Here is a 27,991-nt window from a genome sequence, read left to right as displayed (position 1 = left end):
ATTGATAACATTTAACAGGAGACCGGGAGAAGCAAGGACAATACCAAAGAAGTGGAAAACTATGAAGGTAATAGATACAAGCATACCCAAATGCCAGATCTAACATGACAAGCACCAATTGTCCTGAGTGGAACTGCTAAGGATTCAGGAGGCAAATATTTAACAGACTTCACCTAAGTCATTCAATTGTCCTGAGTGAAACTCAGACTTGCCCCATGGGAATAGGTGCCGCAAGCCATGTAAGATATATGTATACCCTGATTCCAAAAATACAAAGGAAATAAAAAAAAGAATGTTATAAACAGCAGCAGAAGCGGATTTGGGACTATGCAACAACCAAGACCAAGCTTATGAACAACTCTCTCTTTGGACACCATTCACAGATGGAGAAAAGAATTCTATATGATAGGCATAAACCTACCTCAAAGGTTAAACATGCGCATTTACATTGTAGCAGCACCCACTTCCCAAAACTTCTTTCTTACAATCAGAACTCTTTCTTCATGTATAGATAGAGCATCAACCCTTGGTTCTACTTCTGATATCCAGTCATCCCAATGTAAGGCAGGTAAAAACTTTCGAATGTAGTTTATGACAGTGGGCTTGTCTCTTATGATAACAAATCCTTCTGGGCGTAGCATTCGGTCCATTTCAATGAGCAGATCCTCTGCACCACAGCCACGTTCCTCAACCTCTGAAAATACTGTCCATGCGTGAAGTAGGTCATAGGTACGGGGGTAGGTAGAAAATGATTCACACCTGTAATTGGAAGAAAAAGAGAGTTAAAGTCCATACAGACACAAAGGCTATATTCACAGAAGAACTACCACTGAGCTCTAGGTAATAGCTATGGGCAAATGGAGTGAATAGGATTTCTAGTGCTGGGGAAAAACACCCTACTTTTTCTGATGTACAAGACCATCTATCAAATATCTATAGCAAGATTTTTAGCATATACATTGTACCCATGGACCTGCAAAAATTTGATGGGGATTCTTATATATTTCTCTCACAACCAAATGAAGATCAAACTTGGAAAACCTGTTTGGTAACTCTTCTTCCAAACTCTGATCTTTGGTGTCACAACAATGGAAAATGATCAGCTTCTATGAGTTGGATTTCCAGGTTTCAGAATGGATTCAATGGAAGCTTAAAACAAGAAAATGCATCAAAAGCTTCAATTGAAGTTTCTGTTTTTGTCTTTTTTTGAGATTCAACTTCTACGGGCTGTGGCTTTCAAAGAACGTCTTACCAAACCATATAAGATCCTTCTTGCGCCTTTATGGCTTACAAAGGCTTAGCCGCACTCTAACCATACAGGGCCTTAGTCTTTCATCCTCAATCTTGGTAGTATCGATTATTCAAGATCCTATAATATAAATAATTAATCACCAGAGTCTGCATCAGGTTTTGGAGGCCCAAAGTTGAATTTCTTGCACAATTCATATAGGATGGCCTAGAGTCATTTATATCCCATTGCTAGTTAGAGGATGTAGAATTTTTCCATTATATGGTGAAGCATGTTAGAGAAAAGTTGGAAACCCAGAAAATATCCACTGCCAACAGTGAAAATTGAGTTAAATTATAAGAACATTGAGTCAAGATTATGAGCTTCAAATTGTAAACTATGAAATCCCATGGATTAAAATTACAAAATTTTTCTGTGAAGGAACAAATTTGATAATGAAAAAGTCATTCAGAATTGATGAAGTTTTACATAAAAGGGCATCTTTCATGTTTTAATAATGTAATAGATATCAAGGAACAAATCTGATTTGGTGAGGTGCAGAAGTTAATAACAACTAAGTACTTAAGGGTTGACAACTAAGCAAAATTCACTTCATTAACAAGCTGCCCATATGCCATAAAACCGCATAAAATGTCATTAATGTTGCATGTAAACCGTAAGTTGAACACATAATGTGACATTCCTAAAAACTCCAGACAACCAACACTGACATTTTCCTTTTTGATTGTCCTCTGTAGATGTGGGTTTCTTCTGGCCACACCCTGCCATGTAGATCTGGTACGTCTAGAAGCAGAAACTACTTTTTGTAATATACAATAGGGTGGGCACTCCACATCGTAGTCCAGAGAAGCAGGCTCACCTGGGGAATAAGATTATCCAAGGTGAACCAGCCAAAGACTTGCCAAGCACTGTAGTTGAGACTGAATCAATGTTGACAACAAACAAGCCAATGATAAATAACAGTCTGTCGGAGATACAGAGATCTATTTGCTCTTTCAGGGACAGTGTCTTGTAGTTCTATGTACCTTCTTAAGAGGAATTGGTAATTAATTATGTCCTTTATGATTGAATTAACCCCTATTTATATAGGATGATAACATGTTTAGAGGAATCAATGTCAACGATCTTAACAGGAATGCTGTTAACTGTCTGTTCTCCTCTCCTTCCATCCTACACACCCCCAGGGTCCCATCACTAAGAAGGGAAGGAGCTTGGACTTTAAGTTTTGACGGAAGTGCCTCAGGAAACCCTGGAGTCCTTGGCATAGGGGGAACTTTAAGAGACAAAACCGGGTTCATCTGTTGGGTGTACAATGGACCGATTGGTATAGCTGACTCTATAAAGGCAGAAGTGTTAGCTGCTCTTACAGGGATCCGCTTAGTCAACAGACTGGGCATTCAGAACCTCTCTATTGAAGGTGACTCAGCAAATACCATAAAACGGTTAGAAAGCAGGAGACTGGACCATGGAGACTTAGCCATTTCCTAGCAGAGGCAAGGGATTTATTGACTTCTACAAACACATCTCTGTTCCGGATTCCAAGGGATTTAAATGCCATTGCAGATGGATTAGCAAAACTAGGTGCTATTTTAGAGACCTTGTATTGTGACAAAGTTCCACCTGTGTAACCTTTAGGGGTCTGACCCCTGTTCTGTACTTGTACACCTTCTTGTGTACCCTCTCTTTCTTTCAATGAAATCAGTTAACTTCTTCTCAAAAGAACGATAAATTGGTTACATAGGAAATGGCCAAAAGTCGCTCTTACCCTGATTTTCAAAGAATTTTCCAAAAAGACATTTTTACTTGGAAAGGCATTTTTCAAGTAAAGCCAATAATAACTTTCCATGTTACCCAAGACAAAGGAAGCTCCCCTCTTGTGTGTGTGTGTGTGTGTGTGTGTGCACATGCGTGCGGTGTGCGCGCGCAGCTACTAGGCAGCTCACTTAACGTTGTTACAGGCAGGTACATTTATGTGGACCACTTTTTTAACCTCTAGACCACTTATCATATCATAAGGTGGGAACTATTCTTTTTTTATCAATCATAAGATGGGCACTATCACTATGTGCAGATGTGCTTTGGTCAACTTAAAGGCCCTCTGATGTTGTAGACCTTCACCCTTGATATCTTCTAGGACACTTGGCTCAACTACAGAAAGTCCAGCTTGTGTCTAAATTGATGAAGTGTTAGCCTGATCCTTTGAGTACCGCGTGCCCAGGAATCATATTAGTCCTCCAGTACACATGCACTGAATCGAAAAATGGACACCAACACCATCATGCCTAGTTGAATTCCAATACCCTCTTAACCGTGACCCCCTCCCCACCTAATATGTGTGCACATATATGCCCTTTTCACCTCAATCTCAGAGATAACAAAAGAGAGATAGAGAAGATAGGACCTTTTCAAAGACTCTAAACAAATATGGGCCTTCTACTTCTTGAGGTGTGAAACAAACAGCTCGATAAATTTTTAAGTAAGTGTTGAAACTGGATGATGAACAAAGGAAGCAACACATTAACTCTAAATATCTCCAATAAAAACTAGGGCCTTCTACTTCTGAAGAGGCAAAACAAATAGCTCAATGAGTCTGAAATGGAGCGATGCACTCTGAGCTCTGGGTGGAATGGCCGCACAAAAGAGCTAATATTGTCTGTCTTTATGTGAGGAAAAAAAAAGGAAATACAATGTTCAAATGCCTTAAACCTTAAACTGGGATAAAAAACTTCTTCCATGTCACACTGACACCAAGATAAAATAAAGGCATGAATCCACATGATTTAGTTAACCATTATACCAACAAGAATTATAGAAAATGTGATATTAACTTCTGAAGCTTTATAACTGATAGAAAGAGTTATTAATCTTTATTAAAGGTTTTAAGAGCTCTCAACATCTTATTTGAGCATAGATCAAATAATACATCAAAGACCTTCTAATGAAGCAGCACTGGGCTAAGCATCTTATTGGATCCAGTTAGGGCAACATAACAATCAACTAGAACCAAAACATCAGTTTGAACCATTAGGATCTGGATAAAAAAATAGATTCAGTAAACAAGTAAACGAAATGTGCATCATTCAAATATCATACCAGTCATGAACAGTTCCAATTAAGCCTCGATCGTAAATGATTTTTAATTTGCTAGATTCATTCACAGGTACAACATTCATCACCCATACATCTTTATCGTTAAGGGCAGCACCAAAACCACCAAGGTTTGCATCTATATCCATGATATTCCTGAAAGAATCCTTCTGTACTACAGATTTCATCTGCCTCCAGTACTCCATCACTCTAAAATGCCAAATGTCCTACATGACATAAACCTATGTGACATAAACTTCAGAGAGATGAGTAACAAATTGAAAGACAGGGTATTATGTATGCTACAGAAAAAGCACACCAAATTTTAGAAACTTACAGTGTCTTCCTTATATTCCTCAGACCTGATACCAAGTTCTTGTAGACGAGGGGGTGCAGCAGTAAGCCTCTGAGGCCAGGGAACCAACCCACTACCTTTCTCTTTATGCTTATCTGTTTCTCCAAATGCACAATTTCAAGAATAGAAAACAAAAACTTAACATCTTTACAACAAAAATAAATATTTATAAACAAAATAGTGCATAAGTTTCCATAAATCCGGCACCTGTTTAAACAAAACAAGGACAACCATTACATCTATAGACACAGTAGTTGAGTTGGTGGAAATGATGATGTCACCCTTAAGTAATTGTATCAGTTTTCTTTTATGGTGGATAAGCATTAGGAGTTAAATTAGCATTCCTAGAATAAGTTTTAAATTCATATCTCAAAAATCTTCATGGGCCATACCGTCATTACCCTTGAAGAGAATAAAATCCACCACTGAAAAATCACTGTTCTGTTTCTGAAAGATGAGATGTATTACTGTGCACCTAGTCTTTTTATAATTGATAAAGCTATGAAAGGACTCATATGAAGACAAAAATCAAACAGGAGATGCTGACCATCTGTACTCACCCAATGCAATATAATAGAAACATAGTTTAGTAGTTTAATTTGATCTTTAAGGCTATAACTACTAGTCTACTACCATACATTATTATTATTTTTTTATAGGAAATGGTAACTTTCATTAGATAATTTAAAAGATTACAGGCTTACCACCCACAAAAAGGATGGAAAAAGAAAATCAAAAACTTACAAACAGGCCCAAAACAAAAGCCTCCCTAGTAACTCCTTGCTTAGCTAAAGTGTCAGCCATTCCATTTGCTGTCCTTCTTACCCAATTAAAGTGCACCTCAATCTCCCTTGTTAAGCTAATAATCTCTCTTAGCGGCTGTCTAAGAGACCACACTCCCAGGTTCCAGTTTGCATCCACCCTATTACCAGCTTGGAGTCTCCTTCCGCTTCTAATTGCTGCATGCCCCACTGTTTCGCCAATTTCAAACCTTGAAGTAAGGCCATTACTTCTGCCCTTAATGAATCTCCCACCCCAATTGGGCCTGAGTAAAGAGCCAAGACTTTTCCTTCCTCGTTTCTGTACACACCCCCAATTCCTGACTGACCTGAACTACCCAAGGAGCTTCCGTCAAAGTTTAGCTTCACCTTGAAATGAGGCGGTGGTACCCAACAATCTTGTACCACAGGGGAGGAAGGCGAGAATATAGCTATAACACTCCAATTTCTAATTAAGTCCGCTAAGGAGAAATCCTTGAAGAGATTATGTACTTTCAGCCAGTGCATAACCTTGATGGTGACAACCTCCACAAGTGCTTCCTTGGATTTTTCTTGCCCTAGGAAGATCCTATTGTTTCTCTCTTCCCAAATTGACCATAGGATGGCAGCTCTTGTTATTCTCCACATTACCCTGCCCCTTTTCCTTGGTTGTTGGAAGAAGCTAGAGTCAAAAAGGTTTAGCACACCCGGGGGTTCCATCTGTAACCAAACAAAGAAGAGAACCAATTCCACAAATAATAAGCAAAAGGACAAGAAATCAAAAGATGAGTCGTCGTCTCACCATTTCTTAAGCAAAGGTAACAGACATGTAAGGAAAGGCTGCAGTTTGGCCTTTTTCTTTTAAGTACATCCATAGTATTGATCTTTTGAAGAGCCACTTCCAAGCAAAAAGCCCTAACTTTTGGCAACATAGGAGAATACCATATTTCTTTAGCAAGAAAAGAAACAAACACAAAAGAAGACTGGACTAAGGCATTGAAGAAAGATGAACAAGAGAAAGTCCCTGAAGATGACTCTTTCCAAATTCAACACGGTGAATAACTCATCTGCAGAAGCCGATTTTGAATCCCTCAACCCTTTTCTCAAACCCAAATCCCAAGTCCCCTCAAACACACGAAGTGAGGAGATGGTTTTGAATTTATTTAGGGAAAGAGAATACATTACCGGGAATCTATCCTTAAGTGGGGTGTTCCCAAGCCAAAGATCCTCCCAAAACAAAATTTTATTACCTGAACACACATCAAATCTAATGAAAGGCTGAAAGGAAGACGAGACTCCAGCAATTGCTTTCCAATGGGAGAAATGAAAAGTCCTAGGGTCAACGCCAGCATCCCATCCATTAGCTATCATCCCATGAATACTTTCCACCACCAAGTCCCACAAACTATCCTGCTCCAAAAGAAATCTCCACAACCACTTTCCTAACAAAGCTACATTTTTTAATTTGATATTGCCAATGCCTAGACCTCCCACTTCCTTTTTCCAAGAAACTACTTCCCACTTCACTAAATGGTCCTTTTTTGAGTCACCCGGTTCCCACAGAAAATCTCTCATGAGCTTTTCTAACTTATTGGCAACCTTGGCAGGAAGCTTAAAGGTAAACAGAAAATACACCGGAAGGTTGGCCAAAGTGAACTTGATTAAAGTGATTCTAACCCCTGGTGAGATATAATTTCTCTTCCACCCTGCTGGCTTCTTAGTGAATCTTTCTAAAACTGGGCACTAAAATTTTCTGTTCTAGGATTTCCCCCCAGGGGTAGACCCAAATATACCAGAGGCCAACCACTTACCTCACAACCTAAAGCCTTAGCCACCAACTGCACTTCATCATCCCGTAAATTCACCCCCACTACACAACTCTTGTTCCAATTGATTTTCAGTTTAGAGACTCTCTCAAAATGCATCACCACCAATCTCAAATTATCCATCTCCTCAATTTCCCCTTCACAAAAGAGAATGATACCATCCGCAAATTGTAGGTAAGTGACAACCACTAAGGTGAAGAGGAAAGGTGACAAAGGGTCTCCTTGTCTAAGGCCCCTCTTTGCAGAAAGAAGTCCCTAGCTACTCCGTCGACAAGAGGTAATACAACCCTTCATCCACTTACACCAACTCTCCCCAAAACCTCTATCACTGAACACTTCTAGCAAGAAATCCCAATCCACCAAATCATAAGCCTTTTCTAAGTCAAGTTTACATATCAGACCCTTTTCTCCTTTTAGCAAGAAGTCCCTAATCTACTACCATACATTTCAAATCCATCCACCCACTTATTCAAGATTTTTTTTTATTTTCTTATTCAAGATTTTATTTTAGAAGACAGGATTTCATGCATTCTTTATGATCAAGAAGACACAACATTACCAACCTTATAACCAAATAAGGAAGTAACACCAAAAACTAGTTTTCTAACTGTTCAGTTTGAGTGTCTGAGTATACAATATCTTCCTTTTATGGAAACGAAAAATCATAACAGACCCCCAAAAGATAAAGGGTGAAGTCAAAGCATACAATAAAAGTCAATATATATATACATACTAGTAAGCATGCACGTGCTCTGCATGTGGTAATTCTAAACGATGATATTGATAGTAATAATATATCCAAAATTTTCTATAAATTTTTATATTTTTATGTTTCATTTTTATCCACAAACTATTTTTCTAACTGTTTAGTTTGAGTGTCTGAGTATACAATATCTTCCTTTTATGGAAAAGAAAAATAATAACAGACCCCCAAAAGATAAAGGGTGAAGTCAAAGCATACAATATCTTCACTGTTACTGAGAATAAATAAAAGTCAATTTATATATATATATATATATATATATATATATACTAGTAAGCATGCACGTGCTCTGCGTGTGGTAATTCTAAACGATGATAATGATAGTAACAATATATCCAAAATTTTCTATAAATTTTTATATTTTACGTTTCATTTTTATATTTTTTTATTATTAATCAGATGTAGATTGCAAAATCCAAATTTGATTACATAAACACCTCATCCAAATATATGGTAATCGGATCGAGTTGTGAAGTTTCAAGTATCATTGACAAGCCTACTTGCTTGGCTAGACTCTTCTTTTTGTAATGTTTTATCTTTTTTTTTTGTTCATTTATAAAATAAATTTAAGATTTAAATAGAGGGAATTGAATGAGGTGAAAATTAGTAGTTTAATTTACAATTTAACATTTATGACATTAAAAGTTTAACTATTTATTATCAATTTTTATATTTCATTTTTTGTTAGTTCTAAATTATGTATTTCATTTTTCGTTGTCAATAAAAATAATTCTTGTTTATTATACTTATTTTTTTTAATTTGATTAATAAAAATATCACAAACGTGTCTAAGTTTTCTATATTTTTTTGTAATTTTCTATATGTATTTCTATTTTAAAAATTTTATTACTTAACTATAACTTCGTAGGTTGATTAGTTTGATTCGGATGGTTGAATTGCTTAGCCACCACTTAGATGAAAAATGATTTTTTTTAGTCAATTTTAAAATGTATGGGTTTATAGATCTAATTAGTACCATTATTGGTGAAAAATAACTTAAAAATATAGGATTTAATAAGAGAATATGGGAGTTAATAATTTAAGAATAAGACTTAATGAGAGAGGATTAAATGAGGTAGGAAGTAATAATTGAAGTTACATTTTCAACCTTACCATTAGAGATGCACTAAATACACAATTATGGGCATTTTAGTAGCCATTTAAGATGGCATTAAAACTGTAATAAAATGGGTTTTATACCCTTTCTAAAACAAAGAAGTAGAGGGTAATTTTGGTCCAAAAAAAGTTTCACATTGCATTTATATATATAAACATACCATCAAACTGCTCATCCTGTTCTTAATGGCTGATTTTCAAAGACTACCAACACTTACTTTTAGAGTAGGGTGTGATGCACGATTTCAAGGGTACATTCCAAGATGCATCTGGATCATCATCAGAATTGCATAAAGGAGGCTGAGTTCCAGGATCTCTCTTCAAGTAACAGCTGTTACTCAAAGACTTGGCCCATATAACAGTCTGGTCTCTCTTTGAAACAACTCTCCAGCACATCCTTCTTAAAAGACCACTCATAGCATTCCAGATTCTTTGGTTAGCCGCATCATGTGCATAGGCCTCAGGAGATGAGTATACAAAATAGCCTCCAGGTCTTAGTAATCTATCCAGTTCTAATAACAAAATTCCATCTCTTTGAAGCCAGTCAATCCTACATCGAGAACAATGAGCCAATTCAAATGAGCGGCTTGGATAAGGAAGCCTTTTTGTCCCCAACACGCCAAGGGTTGAGGGGATTCCCCTCTCCAGCGCAAACTGTATCTGATTCTCGTGAACATCATTAGGCGCAAGAGACATTGCTATAATGTTATGTGGAATAAGATACGCCCCGAAACTAGCGACCCCACAACCAACATCTAGAACCGTCCGTATGTTCCCACCATTGTTTAGTTTATCGCCGGGGAACTTAAGCATCTACCTCCACAAGACAATGAGTGACCACAATGAGAACAAAAAGAAAACAACATAAATATTAAGATGAGGAAACGGAAGTTGTAGTACCCTTGCAATTGCAGCGATATATTTATCGGCTCCGTCATGGAAATGGGTCCCTCCACCTGGAAAATTTATCTTGTCTCCGTTCACAACCATCCAGTGCTGATCTGATTTCTCTTGGGCAAGATGCGTATGGGGTATGTTAGCCTTCCACACTTCATCTCTGCTCGCTGGCCATCTAATCGGGATCTGAAACTCTAATGGTACCATCGTTGGAATCGAAACCAGCCGAAATCAAATTAAATGACTTTCGTCGAACCCACAGTGAAGATAAGCGGAGAGAATTACGAACCTTATAACCAATAGGAGGAGGAATTAGGCAATTGTAACGGCGTTCCGGACGAGGACAGTGCCGTTCGTAGTGTTCCATTAATGTCAAGTTCAATTTCAACTTCATTTGGTATATAAGATTTCTATCCAAGCAAGGAATCAATTCTGAGAATTGCATGTCACAAACCTAAAAAAAAAATTAAGAAAAAAAAAGAGTTTTATAAACACCGATTTCTACTGCAGGAAAATAAAAAATAACAATAATCAAATAAAATAAAAAATACTAGCGGCAAATTCAGATAGAAGTGCACTTACAGGTATGGTTTTGGGCACACCCTGATCTTCGAGTGCATCGTCGAAATCGTCATCTCTCTGAACTGACTTTCCAAAAACAGGATCTATACCTTCGCTACCGCCTTCATCAGCCCCACTCGGCAGAATAGGAACAAATGAAAATCCGTAAAAAACACAAAACAATCCCAAGGAAATGATTAATCCAACAAGAACAGAGGAATATATCTTCCGACTGCAAAAAGCCTCGCTCCTGTGCTTCATCTTCAGATCTGAGATTAAGAAGACTCAGTACTCTTCCTCCAAGAAGTCCTCTCTCTCTCTCTCTCTAGCATAATAGCAGCAAACTCCCGCTTCGCGGGCTTCAGCAGCTCTCGAAGAGTGCATGAATTGAAGCAAAATGCTGGGCGACACTCCAAACAGCATTAATATGCCTTCTGGCTTTCGGATGAGACGAAGACGCGCAAATTTCCCCGATTGTTTTATTAGAATAGAGAGTCCCAGTGATTGATTGGCTTGTGTTATGCGTTCTCTGGTTGACGCTTGACACTTCCTCACAAAAACGACCCGACTCCACTTGGACTTGTGTTTTCTCCACGCCACGGAATGTGAATTTTCTTCTGACGGGGCCGGCCTGGTGCTCCACTTTTTTGGTTGATTGATGGGTTTACTTCCTTATTTGGAAAGTTAGTAGGGTCCATTATTAGATGGCTCTTTTCTTTTCTTACTAAATTCGTAACAAATTATAATTTAGGTGGATGAATCATGACCGTGGATCGTTTTTAAATTCAGATACGATTTATAGGTTGTAATTTCAGATTACAATATTTTTATCCTTAATTATAAATGCTTTTCCTAATTGCGTATTTAAAAATATAAATAAATCCTTTTCATAATCAAGCGTAATATGGGTTTATTATGGTGTCAATTTTGTGATTTAATCACCCATCCAAATGCCCGGTATCTGTAATTAGGGTAGATTTGTGAAAATGTTAGTCTTCCTCTTAGACCTTTTTGGCGTCATGAAATTGGAAGAAATGCAAACAAATACAAATGTTAATGTCTATTGTTAAATTATTAATGCCTAAACCATTTGTTTATATATTTTCCTTCTAGCCCATTCAATTTGCAATAAATTACTTCTTACCCTTGTTGTTGATCATGACCGAACCATCTCAGTCCAGTACTATCTCTCGTTTTATACTGCCCAATATTCTACTCCATATAACATAACTGACATTGCAATTGTTTCATAAAATATACCTTTTAATTAATTAAGTAGTATTTGCCTATCACATAAATCTCCAAACTCACTTGTCCATTTTGCGTATCCCACTTTAATTCTATGGGCAATATCCTCCTCAATTTCTTCCTTATTATAAATTATCAAACTTATCAAACCAAAGTACTAAAAAAAGTAACATTGAGTTATCTATTGGTCTTGAATCCCAAGTGTACCATATGTTGTACTCATCTTGTTATTAAATTTGCATATTTAGAATTTTTTAAGCATTTGTCATAATCTTAATTTCACATTTAATCCTTCATTTATTTCATCAATTAAAATGTTGTCATCAATAAAGTAAACAACAACAATGCACCATTGGCAATAAGCTTATATCACACATAACCACAAGGAACTATAGTTGCACATTGGGTATGTTAATCTGTTCTCCTTCTTGGCAAAGTTCTTTCTCAAAGGATGCAACAAGATTTCGATCAAACAAGGGACTAAAACTCTTCCTTGACATTAATAATCCCAAATTGATTCTAAAGCTATGCATTTTTAGATTAATAAGTGTTCCTTGTAGGTGCATTCAAATAGAGCAATGGCTTTTGCCAATGCTCTATATCTTTATATTAAAATTAGGCTTGCCCTGTCAACTAGGGATGTAATCGGATTGGACTTGGATCGGATGCAGCAAAATCTGCATCTGATTTGATTATTAATAGCATTCATCTAAATCCGATTGGATTCGAATCCAAATTCTAACAGATTCAGATTGGATTCGGATTTAATTTGACTCCGCTACAAATTTTCTAAAATATTAAAAATGTTATTTATTTTTAACATTTATTTATAATAAATTAATATAAATATAACACACTAAATTTATTATATACCTAAATTCACATATAATATAATATATAGAATATATTTTTTATAATTTTAAATATAATTATATAAAACTTATATATTAAAATTAATAAATGTTATATTATAATCGGATTCAGATTTTAATCGGATTAGTTGAATCAAATCCGAATCCGATCCAATTATTAATCGAATGTATATTGTAACATCTGAACCCGATCCAATTATATATAATCCGAAATAATCGGATCAGGTTTTAGATTTTCGGATACCATTGACAGCCCTAGTGTCAACAGGCATCTCCTCCGTCCTTTATCCAATGCCTCGATGACCGAACCCAGAGAGAGTAATGAAGACATCTGAACTACCATAACAAGGTTTAGCTGCGTAGAACCTCATCATCGATTCTACAGCCCAGCTAATCCGAATTCAGTTTTGACAGTCCTCTATATTTTCCCACTCTACAACACATGTTGAATATGTTTGATAAGGTTGAAAAATCCTTCAATGCATCAACATCGTTTCCCACAACCAAACACAAGGGAGGTAGACCAACAATGCGCATTGCCGGTGGCGGAGCCAGGAATTTTTTTTTGAAGGGGGAGAGGGGAGTTAAATAAAAAAAGAGAAGGAGAGTAGAAGGTTTTGAGAAAAATTGGCCTAAAAAGGTTTGGATCTATTACGTATTTTTTCTTAAAAAAAAATTGGCCCGATGCTTTAAATTTTAGTTCAAGGGGTCAAAGACTCACTTTATTACATTTTTTATCCGATTCCCTGGTTTTGACAAAAAGTTTTGGGGAGGAGGGAGGAGAAATTACCCCCACGCTCCACCTTTGCTCATTGCATGACCTTAAGTTTCAGGACAAGTTGTTGCCCAGCTAGTACCCCAACCCCAATAAAGCAGACAGACCTATAGTAGCAACAATAGTGGCTCAGAAGCAAGGAAAAAGCAATAAGAGTTATAACCTCAATGACAGAGGATGAAACCTACAGCAAATGTTGTTCAAGTAAAGCTACCAAAGGATTTTCTTCATCTTCCTAACACACTAACATGCGTGTCTTTATTGACCATCCTCATTTTCCAAGGATACAATGCAAATAGAGTGTAAATCCCGATTCAGGATAAACTTATATTCTAGTTCATTTTTACCTGTGTTTGGCAATATTACATTTATGTATTTACAAATGATAGATCAATGCATATTTACATGGATAATAAGATGTAAAGGCTTAGTTTGGAAGAAATACAAATACAAATATATACAGTACAGATCCTTACAAAATATAAAGTTTTGCATTCTACATATTTGTATTTGCATTCAAGTGGACTTTTGATTGAAAAAAATATATACTTTATTAGAATTCATGTTTGCATAAAAAAATATATATACTCTATATATTTACATTTACACTTATTTACATATTTTCCCAACGCAATCTAAGGATCTTCCACTATTTTTTGAATCGGTGGTAAGTGAACTTTGACCTATTGGATTCAAAGAAAGTGAATCAATATTCTCCTTCTCTGTTAGTGGCAAAAACACACATGTTTTTCTTTGGTTATTGGCTATATTGCTAATTTCCGACAATGATGCTAGGCTCCGTAACGTGGCATGTAGCGGAGTCAGTGTACATATTTCTATGTCTTACACAACGTGTATAGGCTCCGTAACGTGGCACCATGACACCCTACAAACTACAAAGTAAAACCCATTTGCAATAAGTGAGTGAACAAGAAGCCACGAAGCGAGTCAAGTATGACCCGTTTAACACATGTGGCAATGGGTTAACCCAGTACAAATAAGCAAGGGTGAGTACGTATTAACATAGCTACTTAGCTAGTACAGTGATTTCTTACTCACCCTCGCAAACATCCATGGCTACAAGTATTAAACAATGGGCCTTGGTTTATAAATGGCAAGTACCTTATCTTGTAAAATGGGGAGTGGGGTTTAATCCTTACGGGTCTCAACTAAATTTGGCCATCATTTGGATTTGCATTCCCAATCTTCCTCTTCAATACTGGGATCGTGAATATTTTGAAATCATACTTTCTAATAAGTTGAATAGTAAGGTTGGATGAAACCACTTTATCAATGGAGAGAGGTCGATACCTAAGATTGGGATAATCGTTTTTTTTTTTTTTTTGTATTTTGAAGATTTGTGGGGTAGTCTGTTTTTGTTTCCTCTTCTATTTTTCAAGAGAAATCATTGCCACTAGCTAGGTTATTACGATTGAGATTTCACTTTATCTCCACCATTAATTTGAGTTGGCCTCCTTAAACTTTTCCCACAATGAGATTCTTGTCAAAACTTCTTGTGTAGTCTCTATTATCATTGATCTTCTCTTGTCTATATAGGCCAACCATTTGCTTCCTCTCTCCTACCCTATACTGGTTGACCAGCCTGTGGTCTTGACTCCATTTATTGGACTTCCTTTCTTTCTTCAATGGTTCAAAGATATCATTGCATTCAAGAGCATTTAATGACTTTGTAGAAGATCTTAGTCTTTTTTGTTCTATCTTTCTTTTCTTTGACCCTCTTGTCCCACTTAGAGCTAGGGGTGTCAATTGAACTAGATTTGGTCCAATCCAATCCAGTCCAATGTGAGTCCATTATAAATAGACTAGGTCCAATCCAATTCAATGAATGTTTTGGACCAATTTGAATTGGTCCAATTCAATGTCTGGACCATCCAATCTGTTCAAATTCATTTTCATTTAGATTGGTTTCAACCCAAACCCGATCGATTTACACATATATTCTTATCTTATATCAATGAACCAGATATTGGCTTAATCCAACCCAATCCAATATAAATATGTTATGGATGGACTAGGTCCAATCCAATCTGATAAATATTATGGACTGGATTGGTCCAATCCAATATGTCTTGTTGGTCCGTCCAAATTGATTTTGAACTGGACGGGGTGCAATCCAAAACCGGTCCATTAACACCCTTACTTAGGGTTTAATAGAGATTTAGAAATTAAATTTGAAATGATTATTGTTGTTGGTCTTTGTGTGCCTCTTCGATTTTCTATGTTGATCCTTACCTGAGTAAATATTAGCACTACTATTTCTATCAACTTTCTCCTTTCCTTTGCTATTCCACCAAGGCACACATAATCGGTTCCGGATCTCCTGCCCACGAGAACTCTATCCACGCCTATCCAAAATACACTATTCCCATAAATTGGGAACATCTCCCCCTGCATAATATTCTTTATGTTACATCTTATATCCCGTTGAAGGTGATCTTTTCTTCCTGCCATTTAAATTCATAGTTCTTATTATATGATGGAGGTAGATTTGGCCCAACCCCTTGGCTGTGCGACACGTGGATGCAACCAGGTATAACCTGGCAGGAGCGTCAGCTCGGCATAGTGACATAGCCATATCCCAAGAAGAGGCCCGAGCTCTCCCAAAAAAGGAACCCATGCTTCCTAGAATGTAGAACCCAAGCTTTTCCTAGAAATCCCGAGACTTACAAGGGACCCCGCGAAGGGCGAATTCTAGACTGACCCATCTCAGGTTATCCCGGGCCATACCCCGGCACCTCGGGTCAGTTCGGGCCACACTCCTATCCAAACTCAAGACTTCACCTCAGGCACCACTCCGGCACTTCGGCTTCAGGTCGCATGACTGAATAACCGTACCTGACAAAGAAGTTTGTACTCTAAGGCAGCGCGCCTAACTGTCAGGGATTTGACAAATGACAACCTCACTCCAACGGCCACTTGCTACCGCCATCTCAGTTGTTGCAAAGACGGCCCTGACAGAGAAGACAGTGGCGGTTATGCCTGTCCCCCACAGAGGCGGTTACACCTGCTCTGGCAGAGGCCTAGGAGTGAGTGCCCCAGGGTGGTTATAAAAGGCCCTCTTCCCCTAGAGTAGAGGTAAGTGATACTTTGCGCCTTCTGGTCTTAGAATCTCTCATCCTCCTAGCCTTATCAAAAGTACTAACTTGAGCATTAGAACATTCCCACTGGGTTCCTCCCCCGAGAATCTCTTGTTTCCTCCCTGTTTCAAGCATCTTTTGCTCCGTTAGAGGCAAGGTTACCGGCAGTTAGGACCGACCGGGTCGTGCATCATCACTATATATTTTATTTTTTACCTAGGTAAGCGATGACTATACATGGACGTTTTTGTTTTGCTTTCCTCCTAGTTTCCTTTTCGATGTATTAGGCACGATCTATCAATTCCACTTTTTTTTGTTAATTTGCTAACCCTCAATAGTGGAATTATTTGTTGCAAGTAAGCCAACTTCCCTGAATTTAGCTACTTTCTGCCTTTTTCCATGCGAAGGATGTTGGGTGTTAGCCCATGACTACCATCCATCCATTTATATTTTCCTTCTAGAGAGTCTAATAATGTTCTTTATCATTTTCTTTTTTTATGGACTTTAATATCCATGGAAGAAGATATTATGATGTGGATGCATGATAGAGAGAAAGAGAGAGGGGGGGATTTAGTGTAAGATTTGCCTACTTTGTGGCTAAACAACAAACTGTCAATGTTGTAATCCTCTCCCCCACGGCCTCACCCAAAGCCAGTTGAATCCCCATTAACGGAACAAAATTTGGGGCCTCCCGGTGGAACCCAAAGTTAAGAATTTCCTTTGGAGATGTTGTAAAAACACCATTGCAGTTCAATCCAATTTGTTCAAGAGGAAACTTACAAATACAAACCTTTGCAGGTTGTGCGGCAAACAGCCGGAGACTATCTTCCATGCTCTTTGTCAGTGTGATTCCCCTAGAAAAGGTTTGGTTTGTAAGTTGTTTTGGGACTAACATGGAAGGGTACCCAACAAATATGGCATTTGATACTTGGCTCTTTGAATGGCTGGAAACCTATGCATAGTCAAATGAAAACAAAGTGTGGTTTTTCCAAACAACTGCTTATCTACTTTGCAATATTTGGTAGGAATTCCACTATCTTTAATGAAGTAAACGATTCAGCTAATAGCATTATCTTGAATGTGACTAGACTAGGCAATTGCAGCTCATGACAGAGACTTTAAAGCCCTGCTCAAGAGGTACAAGTGCATCTAAAGCTCGACAGGAAGTTTTCCCTCTTTGGCAATCACCTAAAAACAGTGTTTAAAGATAATACAAATGGCGGCTTTAAAGATGACAAAGGTAGTTTTGGTGTAATAGTCAGAGACAGTCCTGGACATAGCATTGCAGCTTGTTTTGGATCAATTTTTGTTTCACCAGCCCTCCAAGCAGAAACTTTTGCCGTTAAACAGGGTATTATCCTAGCCAAGTTTGTTGGGATTGAAAGGTGTGTCATTGAGACAGACTGCCAGTCACTTGTTCGTGCTCTCAAGGAAAAGACTCAAGACTTTTCAGTCGATATTTCTCTTTTGGCGAAAGACAACTTTTCTGCTATAACGAGCTTAGAATTTTCCTTTAATTTCATTAACAGAAAGTGTAACAGTGCAGCTCACAAGCTGGCCCAACGGGATTTTGTGGATATGGGTCTCTTTCTTTTTGATTGCCCATATTGGATTGCTAATCTGGATCAGACAAACCCCATCTAGCAAGCTCAATGATATTGTATTGGTTTTATTATTAATGCATTTCCCTTTTTACAAAACAAATAAATCTTCCGAACTACTCCAATTTGCTAATAAAGCAATGGAAGGCTTGAAGGAGTTCTTGGAGGCTTTGCTTCAGGATAAGGTGGAAAAAACAAGAGGCTCCAAAAAACGTAGTGAGGATAAAATGGAACGCACCTCTAGTAAATGAAATTAACATTAATTTTGATGCCTACCTAAAAGGTAATAGGTAATGGTGAGTGTGCCTTTGCTTGCATAGATAGAGATCATACAAGTAAAATTCTTATAGCAAAAATGGGCCCCAGTGGGCAAGCCTCAACCATAGTAGCAAAACTATTGGCTGCTTTTGAAGCCCACGAATTAGCCTAAAAAGCTTCAACTATGCCCCAATAATGATAGGAGATTCATTCCCTGACAACAATTGGAATTCTTCAACAAAGCTACATCCCCCTTGGAGATGCAAACATCTGTATGACGACTGCAAATCCATTGCTAGGAGTCTTCCTCGAAGAATCAAGTATGCTCACATGTATAGAGAAGGCAACTATGCTACGAACTGGCTAGCAAAGAAGGGTCAAATAAGGTTTGAGGTTTTTCTCCAAGAATTCCCCTGAGATCTTCACTTCATCTCCTTCTAGGCTTGGCCAAGAGAGTGTTCCCTCATGTTGTGTAACTTTTATCTCTTATTATTAAAAAATAAAAATAAAAATCTTTCACAAAAACTCCAAAAAGCTTAAGGCCATGTTTGTTTAAAATGTAAATGAGAATCAGGGTAAACCTCACACCTCGGTCTGATTTTTGCTAACGTTTGGTTAAGGTGTTGATTTACATCATATATCAGTGTAAAACTCCGCTCTAGGCAAGTTTTACATCAAAATTTAGTGGAAAGTTACCACTAATGAAATCGATATAAAACTCATATTTTCTATCGGTGTAAAACTCCCGACCCACACCTCCTCTCAATCATTGCAATGGTCAAATAGCACCAACATTCCCTCTCGGCGACGATGCAGGTATGATGACTCTTCCACCATAAAATGGCCTGCTCTACAAAATTTTGGTACTGGATCTAAGTAAGGGATGTCTATCAGTCTTAGATCTATGCCACTAAAGAAACCATCGTGGCAATCTCCTCTTCTTCTCCAGAGAATCCAGCAGAAGCCAAAAAAGTAGTCAAAGAAGCCCTTGCTACCCTAACTAAACCAGAGAAGAAAGAGGAAGAAGTTGTCATTGTGCCCCTTCCACCACATGAGGAGGTCTCCATCTGGGCGATTTCACTGCTCAAGGATGAGAGGAGCGATGTGATTCGTGTGTGAGACAAACAAATCTTTGTCATTGTTGTTTTTGGTTTCTCTTCATGATTTTCATCGATCCATACTAATCATGTCTTCATCTCCTTTGGTCATCCCAAACAACAACGCCTATATCGGAAAGCCTGTTTTAGCACTCAGTCTCAACCATTTTGTTGAGTCTATAGCAAAGTTCAGACACATTGCCTAAAGTATTCTCTACCTCTTCCTTCTGTCCTTAAAAACCCTTTTAAGATTGTTGAAGGTCCTCTCAGCTCTACTGCTGGAAACCCAAATCATTTTCTCTGAAGTAGGAATACATGTTTACTTCAATTGGTTTTGCTTCGTTATTCAATTAAATTTTACTTTATGTTTGTAGAAATTGATTTAGTCCCAAAGGCATCAACACTGACATTCAACAAAGTAAATATGCATTTACACCATTGTTCTTCTTCTCACAGTCCTCTATTTCCAAATGCCTACAATTTTGCATCCACACTTTCACGCCATGAGTGCCAAACGACAATAGAGTAAATCCCAGTAAGGCACCGGTTCCATTTTACATCGTTAATTGGATTGGAGCCTCAATCATCAATGGTGTAAATATGTATTTACACCTCTAACACAGCCTAAGAGAAAAGGGGACTATAAAAACTAGGCAGAAGAAAAAAAAAGATGGTAGAACAAAAACAAACTGAAAGCAAAACAAATTCAAACATACAAGCGAAACACTACCCAATTTGACAAACGCTCCGATTAACACTAGAGAGAAATACTACAGAGGCAAAGATACAAACCTGAGAGGAAGCCTATAGAAAACAAAAACATTTTCGATTATAGAGAAAAAGATACATACCTAAGAGGAAGACATGGTCGATCGCTCTTTTTAAGAACAACCTCCACCCCTTTCCCCAATTCAGATCTCCTACCCACATGACACTACAAATGTACCAGGGAACATCTCCCCATGCATGGCAACATGCAAATACGGGAAATGTTCTCATTGTGCATTATAATGAGGTGTGGGTTGGAGATCTGAACTGCCCTTTCCCCTCTAATTGGATTTCCTGCCCACTTCTCTCTACTCACACTACTCGCCTTGAATTGCAACCACACATTGTCATCTTGTATTGTGAATTGTGTGGCTGCAGTGTATTGTGAAAGTGAGTAGGAAATCTAGGTTCCACCATGGGTCCATGGATGTGCATTGTTGTACCTTTCACGGCCAGAGGTGAAACTTGGGTAGATCCAACCTAAGCCCGAACTGACCCAACCCACAATTTTACATGGGTTGGACTTAAATTTTCGGGCCTCGAGCTAGGTTTGTGCCCAAAAGTTTGGGATTTTAAATTTTTCTAATTAGGCTTGGGCCTAGCCCTTAGGAGCCCGAACCCGGCCTAACCTTATCCCAACTTAAGCCCATGCCAATTATATACATGTATATGTGCATAAATAGACACATATTTGCATGCATATAAACATATCTTTGTTAATATACATATATGCATACATGCATACATATACACACATATATCAATTTTTAGTATGGGTTAATTGCCCAACTTGGGGCTTTAGGCTCACTTCTTAGGGTTAGGTATGGGTTGAGCTAAAACCCATCCTAGCCCACCCAACTTGCACCCTTATTCACATAGATGGATTCAATGCTCACACTACTCTCACAACTTTTTACAGCCATGCATTGGGAATATCTTTGTACTTGCATATTTTTTTTATCATGGGAGGTATTTCTATGGGAAAATTCCCAATAGGTACCATATACTTTAGGCCGAGTGTCAATTTAGTACCCAAACTTTAAAATGCGGCAATCTAGTACCAAAACTTTCTTTTGCGATGATTTAGTACCCGGCATTAACTCACCGTCAATTAGAAGACAAAAAGACCTAATTACCCATTAGCTATTTCGAGAAATGCATGAATTCCATCAGTTATTCGCTTGACAAGATTTCGGTTATTTTACACACAGTTTGGTTATTTTGAGGGAAATGATGAATTCCTAATCATCATCAAATGCATTCGACGGTGATAAGTTTTCCTTGTCCCATTGAAAGTTATAAAGATCATCATCAATTTCAAGAAGAAGAGGAGATCATCGTTCTATTATGTTTCTGAAGTTGGTAAAGAAGAAGAAGGTCCAGGCACAGGCATGCTCAGAACCTATTTCCTCATTTGCAACTAATGATGATCCTGATCAACCTGGGTGATTGAGTCATCGCATGCACGTAGTCCTCTACCAAATAGCCCTTCAACTGCACGTAGTCCACTCTTCAAACTGGTTCTGTTGGCCTTGTGCATAGACATTCAGAGGTTCTATGACAAATATAGGAGTTTCTTGATTCTCCGCTATCACAATTGGATGTTCTCAAAACTCCTGGACCGACTGGCTTCTACGTGTTTCCAAAGACTGATCATGATCAGAAACCATATCGACGACTTTCTTTTTCTGATCATATTGCTTACTCGGATTATTATTCTTGTGATGGATGATTCCACAGAGCACCCAATGTTCGAACTGTGATGGTTATGCATTATTAACGAGGTTGTATTCATGCATGGTCCAGCTCATCTTGGTTGCATCTTTGCTATTTTTTTTCTCACCATTGAATTAATAGAAGACAAGCGTCTTCATCTGTCCCACCAACGTTCCATTCTCGTAGATTTCCTCATCCGTCGTGGTTCCTTCCAAAACCCTCCTCCTTCTCGTGGACTCTTGACCATTCGATTTGGCCATGATCCATTCTCTGACTTCTTTGACCTGTACGTGAAGTAGTAGTGTTCTTTGATTTCCTCACCACCACCATCCGTGCATGGAAGAAACTGGGGTTCAATATCGTACACATCCACTTCCATCACAACATCTAAACTAAGTCTCTTTTCGACAGCCTTGTTTTGTAAGTAATGGCAAACGAATTCTGATTTGGTCAGAAAGAACATGTATCCTATTGGGGTTACACCATTACTAGTAGAACCCATTAATCTTTCTTGTAACAAGGAAAGAAAGTAGAGGAGAAATTAAAAGATATAGACGATGTCAGATATGACCTACAGAGAAAAGAATTAAGTAGAAAATTCTTGAGTCGATGCTTAGAAGCTTTGATACTACAACCAATGATGGTGATTCTACATTCATATACTTATATAGAGTGGAATTAGAAAGTTTACATGTTATCCACTTCTTCTTTCTTGCAAACGTTGAAACGTGTCATCCGAATTTGAAGAGTTTTGCATCCAAGTTGGACATGAAAACCAACTCCCGAGCATACACACTGGTTAAGCAATCTAATTATAAGGAGTTGGGACACCCACTCCGAATCCGGACAAATGCCGAGCAATCTTCTCGAACCGCACATTCATAATATCTCCCGCACTATGGGAAATGTTCCAAAAATATGGTGAGATATGAATTTGAGGAGATCCCAAATCCTAAAACCTCTCCTTTCTTACTCAAAGAGGATAAGATACAATGGTTGCCATTATGCCGTTAATTTTGGTTCCGGTTAATTGGGTCGGGACTGAGTTTTGTTATTTCCAACCAATTCCAACTCAATAGTCAAGCTTGTAAATGAATAACTAATTCGAGCTTCCCTCAAAGTTCGAATTCAATTACGATTTGGTTCTAGTGATGGCATTCGCTTGGCAAGATTTGGGTTATTTTGCACACAAATCGGTTATTTTGCACATATTTCCCGATGAAACATTTTGCACACAGTTCTCATCTGAAAATGGTTCATATCAGAACCACCTTTTGGTTTAGATTCCGCCGAAACATTTTTAGATCAGAACTGTGTGCAATTCTGAAGCTAAAACTTGGTCCGACCATCTCTGATGCGTCCAGCAAGATGGCTATAGATGAAGTCTATGCACGATGTTGGGGGAGTTGAGGCAAACAGATGTTAGGGGTGAAGCTTACCACCATTCTTCGTCGTTTCTCTCCTCTATCATTTCTTCAACCGTGTTTGAAGAGAAAGGGATGGGAATGGGCGTGCTCGGAATGAAGAGGAAGGTCGGGGTTGAATGAAGTCTCCTCTCCTCTCTCGTTCATTCAATCCATATTGAAGTCTAAAGGGGGAATTGAGTAAAATCTCCTCTCCTCTCTCGCTCGTTCAACCCAGATTGAAGAGAAAAGAGGATTAGGGAAATAGGAAGGGAAAAGGGTAAAATGGTTTATATTTTTTCATAAAGGTTAGTTTTGGTATTTCAAAAATATTTAATCCACACCTGATATCACGTGATTCTTCTAACTAATGGTGAGTTAACATCGGATACTAAATCGTCACAAAATGAAAATTCGGGTACTAGATTGTCGTGTTTTAAAGTTCTGATACTAAATTGGAATGAGCACGATGTTGGGAGAGTTGGGGCAGACAAATGTTAGGGGTGAAGCTTACCACCATTCTTTGTCATTCCTCTCCTCTGTCATTTCTTTAGTCGTGTTTGAAGACAAAGGGATGGAATGGGCGTGCTCGGAATGAAGAGGAAGGTCAAAGTTGAATGAAGTCTCATCTCCTCTCTCGTTCGTTCAATCCATATTGAAGTCTAAAGGGGGAGTTGAGTGAAGTCTTCTCCTCTCCTCTCTTGCTCGTTCAACCCAAATTGAAGAGAAAAAGGGGATTAGAGAAATAGGAAGGGAAAAGGGTAAAATGGTCTATATTTTTTCATAAAGGTTAGTTTGGTATTTCAAAAATATCTAATCCGCACCTGATATCACGTGATTCTTCTAACTAACGATTTGGTTCTAGTGATGGCATTCGCTTGGCAAGATTTGGGTTATTTTGCACACAAATCGGTTATTTTGCACATATTTCCCGATGAAACATTTTGCACACAGTTCTCATCTGAAAATGGTTCATATCAGAACCACCTTTTGGTTTAGATTCCGCCGAAACATTTTTAGATCAGAACTGTGTGCAATTCTGAAGCTAAAACTTGGTCCGACCATCTCTGATGCGTCCAGCAAGATGGCTATAGATGAAGTCTATGCACGATGTTGGGGGAGTTGAGGCAAACAGATGTTAGGGGTGAAGCTTACCACCATTCTTCGTCGTTTCTCACCTCTGTCATTTCTTCAACCGTGTTTGAAGAGAAAGGGATGGGAATGGGCATGCTCGGAATGAAGAGGAAGGTCGGAGTTGAATGAAGTCTCCTCTCCTCTCTCGTTCATTCAATCCATATTGAAGTCTAAAGGGGGAATTGAGTAAAATCTCCTCTCCTCTCTCGCTCGTTCAACCCAGATTGAAGAGAAAAGAGGATTAGGGAAATAGGAAGGGAAAATGGTAAAATGGTTTATATTTTTTCATAAAGGTTAGTTTTGGTATTTCAAAAATATTTAATCCACACCTAATATCACGTGATTCTTCTAACTAATGGTGAGTTAACATCAGATACTAAATCATCACAAAATGAAAATTCGGGTACTAGATTGTCGTGTTTTAAAGTTCTGATACTAAATTGGAATGAGCACTATGTTGGGAGAGTTGGGGCAGACAAATGTTAGGGGTGAAGCTTACCACCATTCTTTGTCATTCCTCTCCTCTGTCATTTCTTTAGTCGTGTTTGAAGACAAAGGGATGGAATGGGCGTGCTCGGAATGAAGAGGAAGGTCAAAGTTGAATGAAGTCTCATCTCCTCTCTCATTCGTTCAATCCATATTGAAGTCTAAAGGGGGAGTTGAGTGAAGTCTCCTCCTCTCCTCTCTTGCTCGTTCAACCCAAATTGAAGAGAAAAAGGGGATTAGAGAAATAGGATGGGAAAAGGGTAAAATGGTCTATATTTTTTCATAAAGGTTAGTTTGGTATTTCAAAAATATCTAATCCGCACCTGATATCACGTGATTCTTCTAACTAACGGTGAGCTAACATCGGATACTAAATCATCACAAAATGAAAATTTGGGTACTAGATTGTCGCGTTTTAAAGTTTGGATACTAAATTGGAATGGGCGCGATGTTGGGGGAGTTGGGGCAGACAAATGTTAGGGATGAAGCTTACCACCATTTTTCGTCGTTCCTCTCCTCTGTCATTTCTTCAAACGTGTTTGAAGAGAAAGGGGTGGAATGGGTGTGCTCAGAATGAAGAGGAAGGTCAAAGTTGAATGAAGTCGTCTCTCCTCTCTCGTTCGTTCAACCCATATTGAAGTCTAAAGGAAGAGTTGAGTTCTCTCGTTCTTTCAACCCAGATTGAAAAGAAAAGGGGATTAGGGAAATAAGAAGCAAAAAGGGTGAAATGGTCTACATATTTTTCATAAAGGTTAGTTTGGGTATTTTAAAAATATTTAATCTACACCTAATATCACGTGATTCTTCTAACTAACGTTAAATTAACACCAGATACTAAATTGTTGCAAAATGAAAATTCAGATGCTAAATTGTTGGATTTTCAAATTAAGATACTAAATTGGAACGACAAAGTATGGTACCTATTGTGAATTTTCCCTATTTCTATTTTTATGGCTTTACCCAGCAAAATTCTATCCATCCATGATCCAACGCGTGCGCGCAGTGCTATTACGTTTTTTTTTTTTTACAAAAATGAAAGTTCGCTAAAAGTGTTCTTAAAGGTCCTACCGGGAGTCGAACCCAGGTCGCTGGATTCAAAGTCCAGAGTGCTAACCACTACACCATAGAACCTTCGTCATATTCATTTGAAGAAGAATTAAGAGAATCTACAAGCGTTAGTGTCCAAACAAACGCGACCCTCAACGGTCATATGAGGGCCCTACGGTTAGAAAATGAATTACACTCACCTCACGGATTGCATGCAGAACGAGTGCCGGGCTTGTCTAATGTGCAATGACCAATTTACCCTGCATCATCGGTGGGCGAGAACCAAAACTTTTAGATTAGGTTATTATGACGCATAAATCATAATTTCTTGAAGAGATTTAAGTGGGCCAACAATCTAACAAAGTTACAAAGATATCATGTGTTCTCCACATGGCAATTGTGTAGTCGAATTGGGATTTGCTCCTCACAAAGCATGCTTCACACCGACCTCACAGCCACATAGGTGTTTTGGCATGATGCCATTGCTTCAGAGATGTTTTCTAAGAAAACAGTGATATATGCATGAGGGCCTGTTGTATCATTTTCTTTAAAACAGCTCTTATTTTGTTTGGTATAATGCTGCCTTATAGTTGTTTTCTAGGAAAACGGCACTGGTTTTGTTTGGTACCAATGTTGTATAACCATTTTTAGTATTGATCTACATTATTCAACGCACAAGATGATGTCACATTGATTTCATGTCATTGTACCATTTGCAGCAATAGGCTGTTTTTTGAAAAAACATTGAATTTTGTGTTTCTTCATACCACACTTTCTTGATTTCCAAGGTGTAATCTGGAGCAACATTTTTTTCTAGAACAACGATGACAAATAAGAGGTTGTTTTCCGAAACACTGTTTTTTCTGATTTGGCATCAATGCCAAACACTACCCACATCTCATCCTAGGAACACCTCCGCATGAATAATAAATACAGAGAGATGCTCTTGATGTATGGTCAGAACATTCTGAGATCCTTGTGAGGCATGCTCTGTGAGGAGCATATCTGGACTCATATGATTGATTCATGCCATGTTGCAGTATACAGCAAGTAAATGGCTAGAATTACAAGATAATACACTTTTACTAGTTTTTGTTTAGGAAAATAGAGTTCTCATGTTAAGATGTTATTTTAGTTAATTAATTACTAATTAATGTCTCCATTAAATTATATAATTATATAATTAACATTCTACTGACTAACTATTATAAAAATCTTAGCCATTTTTAATGGCTAAGATTGTAAATTCCTTTTCTTTTTTTAGGCTCAGTTTGAAAGGAGTACAAATGCAAATATGTATAAAAGCATTGTATTTTGTATTATTTTATATGTATTTGTATTGTATATATTTATATTTATATTTTTTCAAACTGAGCCTAAAAGAGTACAAATACAAATTTGTAGAGTGAAAAATCTTATATTTTACATTATTTTGTATGTACACTGTACATATTTATATTTATACTCTTCCCAAACTGGACCTTAGGAAAATACCATTTTTTATGTAACCGTTTTAAGTGTGGGAATAGGGCAGAGTACATTTGAGGCCCATTGACAATAACACAAAGGGCATTCCATTTCATGAGTATAAACGTTAAAACGTGTGCCTTATTTTTTGGAAGGATACTGTTTGACCACCTCACAATAACTCGTTTTCTCACTTGCATTTGTGGTTGGTGTATTGCAAATTGATTGATCTCAGATCTCAGTCTATGTAAAACGGGTATCAAGTTCATCTAATCTGCTCTCCCCCATCCCTAACCCCTGACCCAAACTAAAGTTCTGGGTTGGATTGGGCTCAAGTCGATTCAACTTCTCTAATTCTTCTTCTCAAATGTTATTATTTCACAAATATAAAAATAATTGCATACATTTA

General features: G+C 37.9%; 1 protein-coding gene and 1 non-coding gene across 2 annotated transcripts; both read right to left on the bottom strand.

Annotated features, from left to right (window-relative positions):
* Positions 1 to 36: 36 nt before the first annotated feature.
* On the bottom strand, positions 37 to 11,231 carry LOC148862669 (S-adenosyl-L-methionine-dependent methyltransferases superfamily protein). Its single transcript, XM_088979568.1, has 8 exons — positions 10,634 to 11,231; positions 10,341 to 10,505; positions 10,055 to 10,237; positions 9,373 to 9,967; positions 4,674 to 4,786; positions 4,343 to 4,563; positions 422 to 759; positions 37 to 257 (listed from the first exon to the last, which is right to left on the bottom strand). Exons 1-7 carry the CDS (start codon positions 10,871 to 10,873, stop codon positions 444 to 446), a joined length of 1,833 nt encoding a protein of 610 aa, XP_088835694.1. The 5' UTR covers positions 10,874 to 11,231; the 3' UTR covers positions 37 to 257; positions 422 to 443.
* A 14,896-nt stretch (positions 11,232 to 26,127) lies between these two features.
* Positions 26,128 to 26,199, bottom strand: TRNAQ-UUG (transfer RNA glutamine (anticodon UUG)). The gene has a single exon. It is a non-coding gene; the product is annotated as a tRNA-Gln (tRNA).
* Between the last annotated feature and the right edge of the window lie 1,792 nt (positions 26,200 to 27,991).

This window comes from Nelumbo lutea, chromosome 3, assembly GCF_056320005.1.
Source record: "Nelumbo lutea isolate HS-2025 chromosome 3, American lotus-T2T, whole genome shotgun sequence".
Lineage (NCBI taxonomy): Eukaryota > Viridiplantae > Streptophyta > Magnoliopsida > Proteales > Nelumbonaceae > Nelumbo > Nelumbo lutea.
This window is presented reverse-complemented; position numbering and strand designations above follow the sequence as displayed.

Excerpts from the sequence above, each read along its gene's own strand:
- LOC148862669 (XM_088979568.1), bottom strand. The coding sequence starts at position 10,873 with ATGAAGCACAGGAGCGAGGCTTTTTGCAGTCGGAAGATATATTCCTCT. Across the intron at positions 10,506-10,633 it reads GTGTGCCCAAAACCATACCT|GTTTGTGACATGCAATTCTC; the intron begins GTAAGTGCACTT and ends TTTTTTTTTTAG. Across the intron at positions 760-4,342 it reads ATTGGAACTGTTCATGACTG|GTGTGAATCATTTTCTACCT; the intron begins GTATGATATTTG and ends TTCCAATTACAG.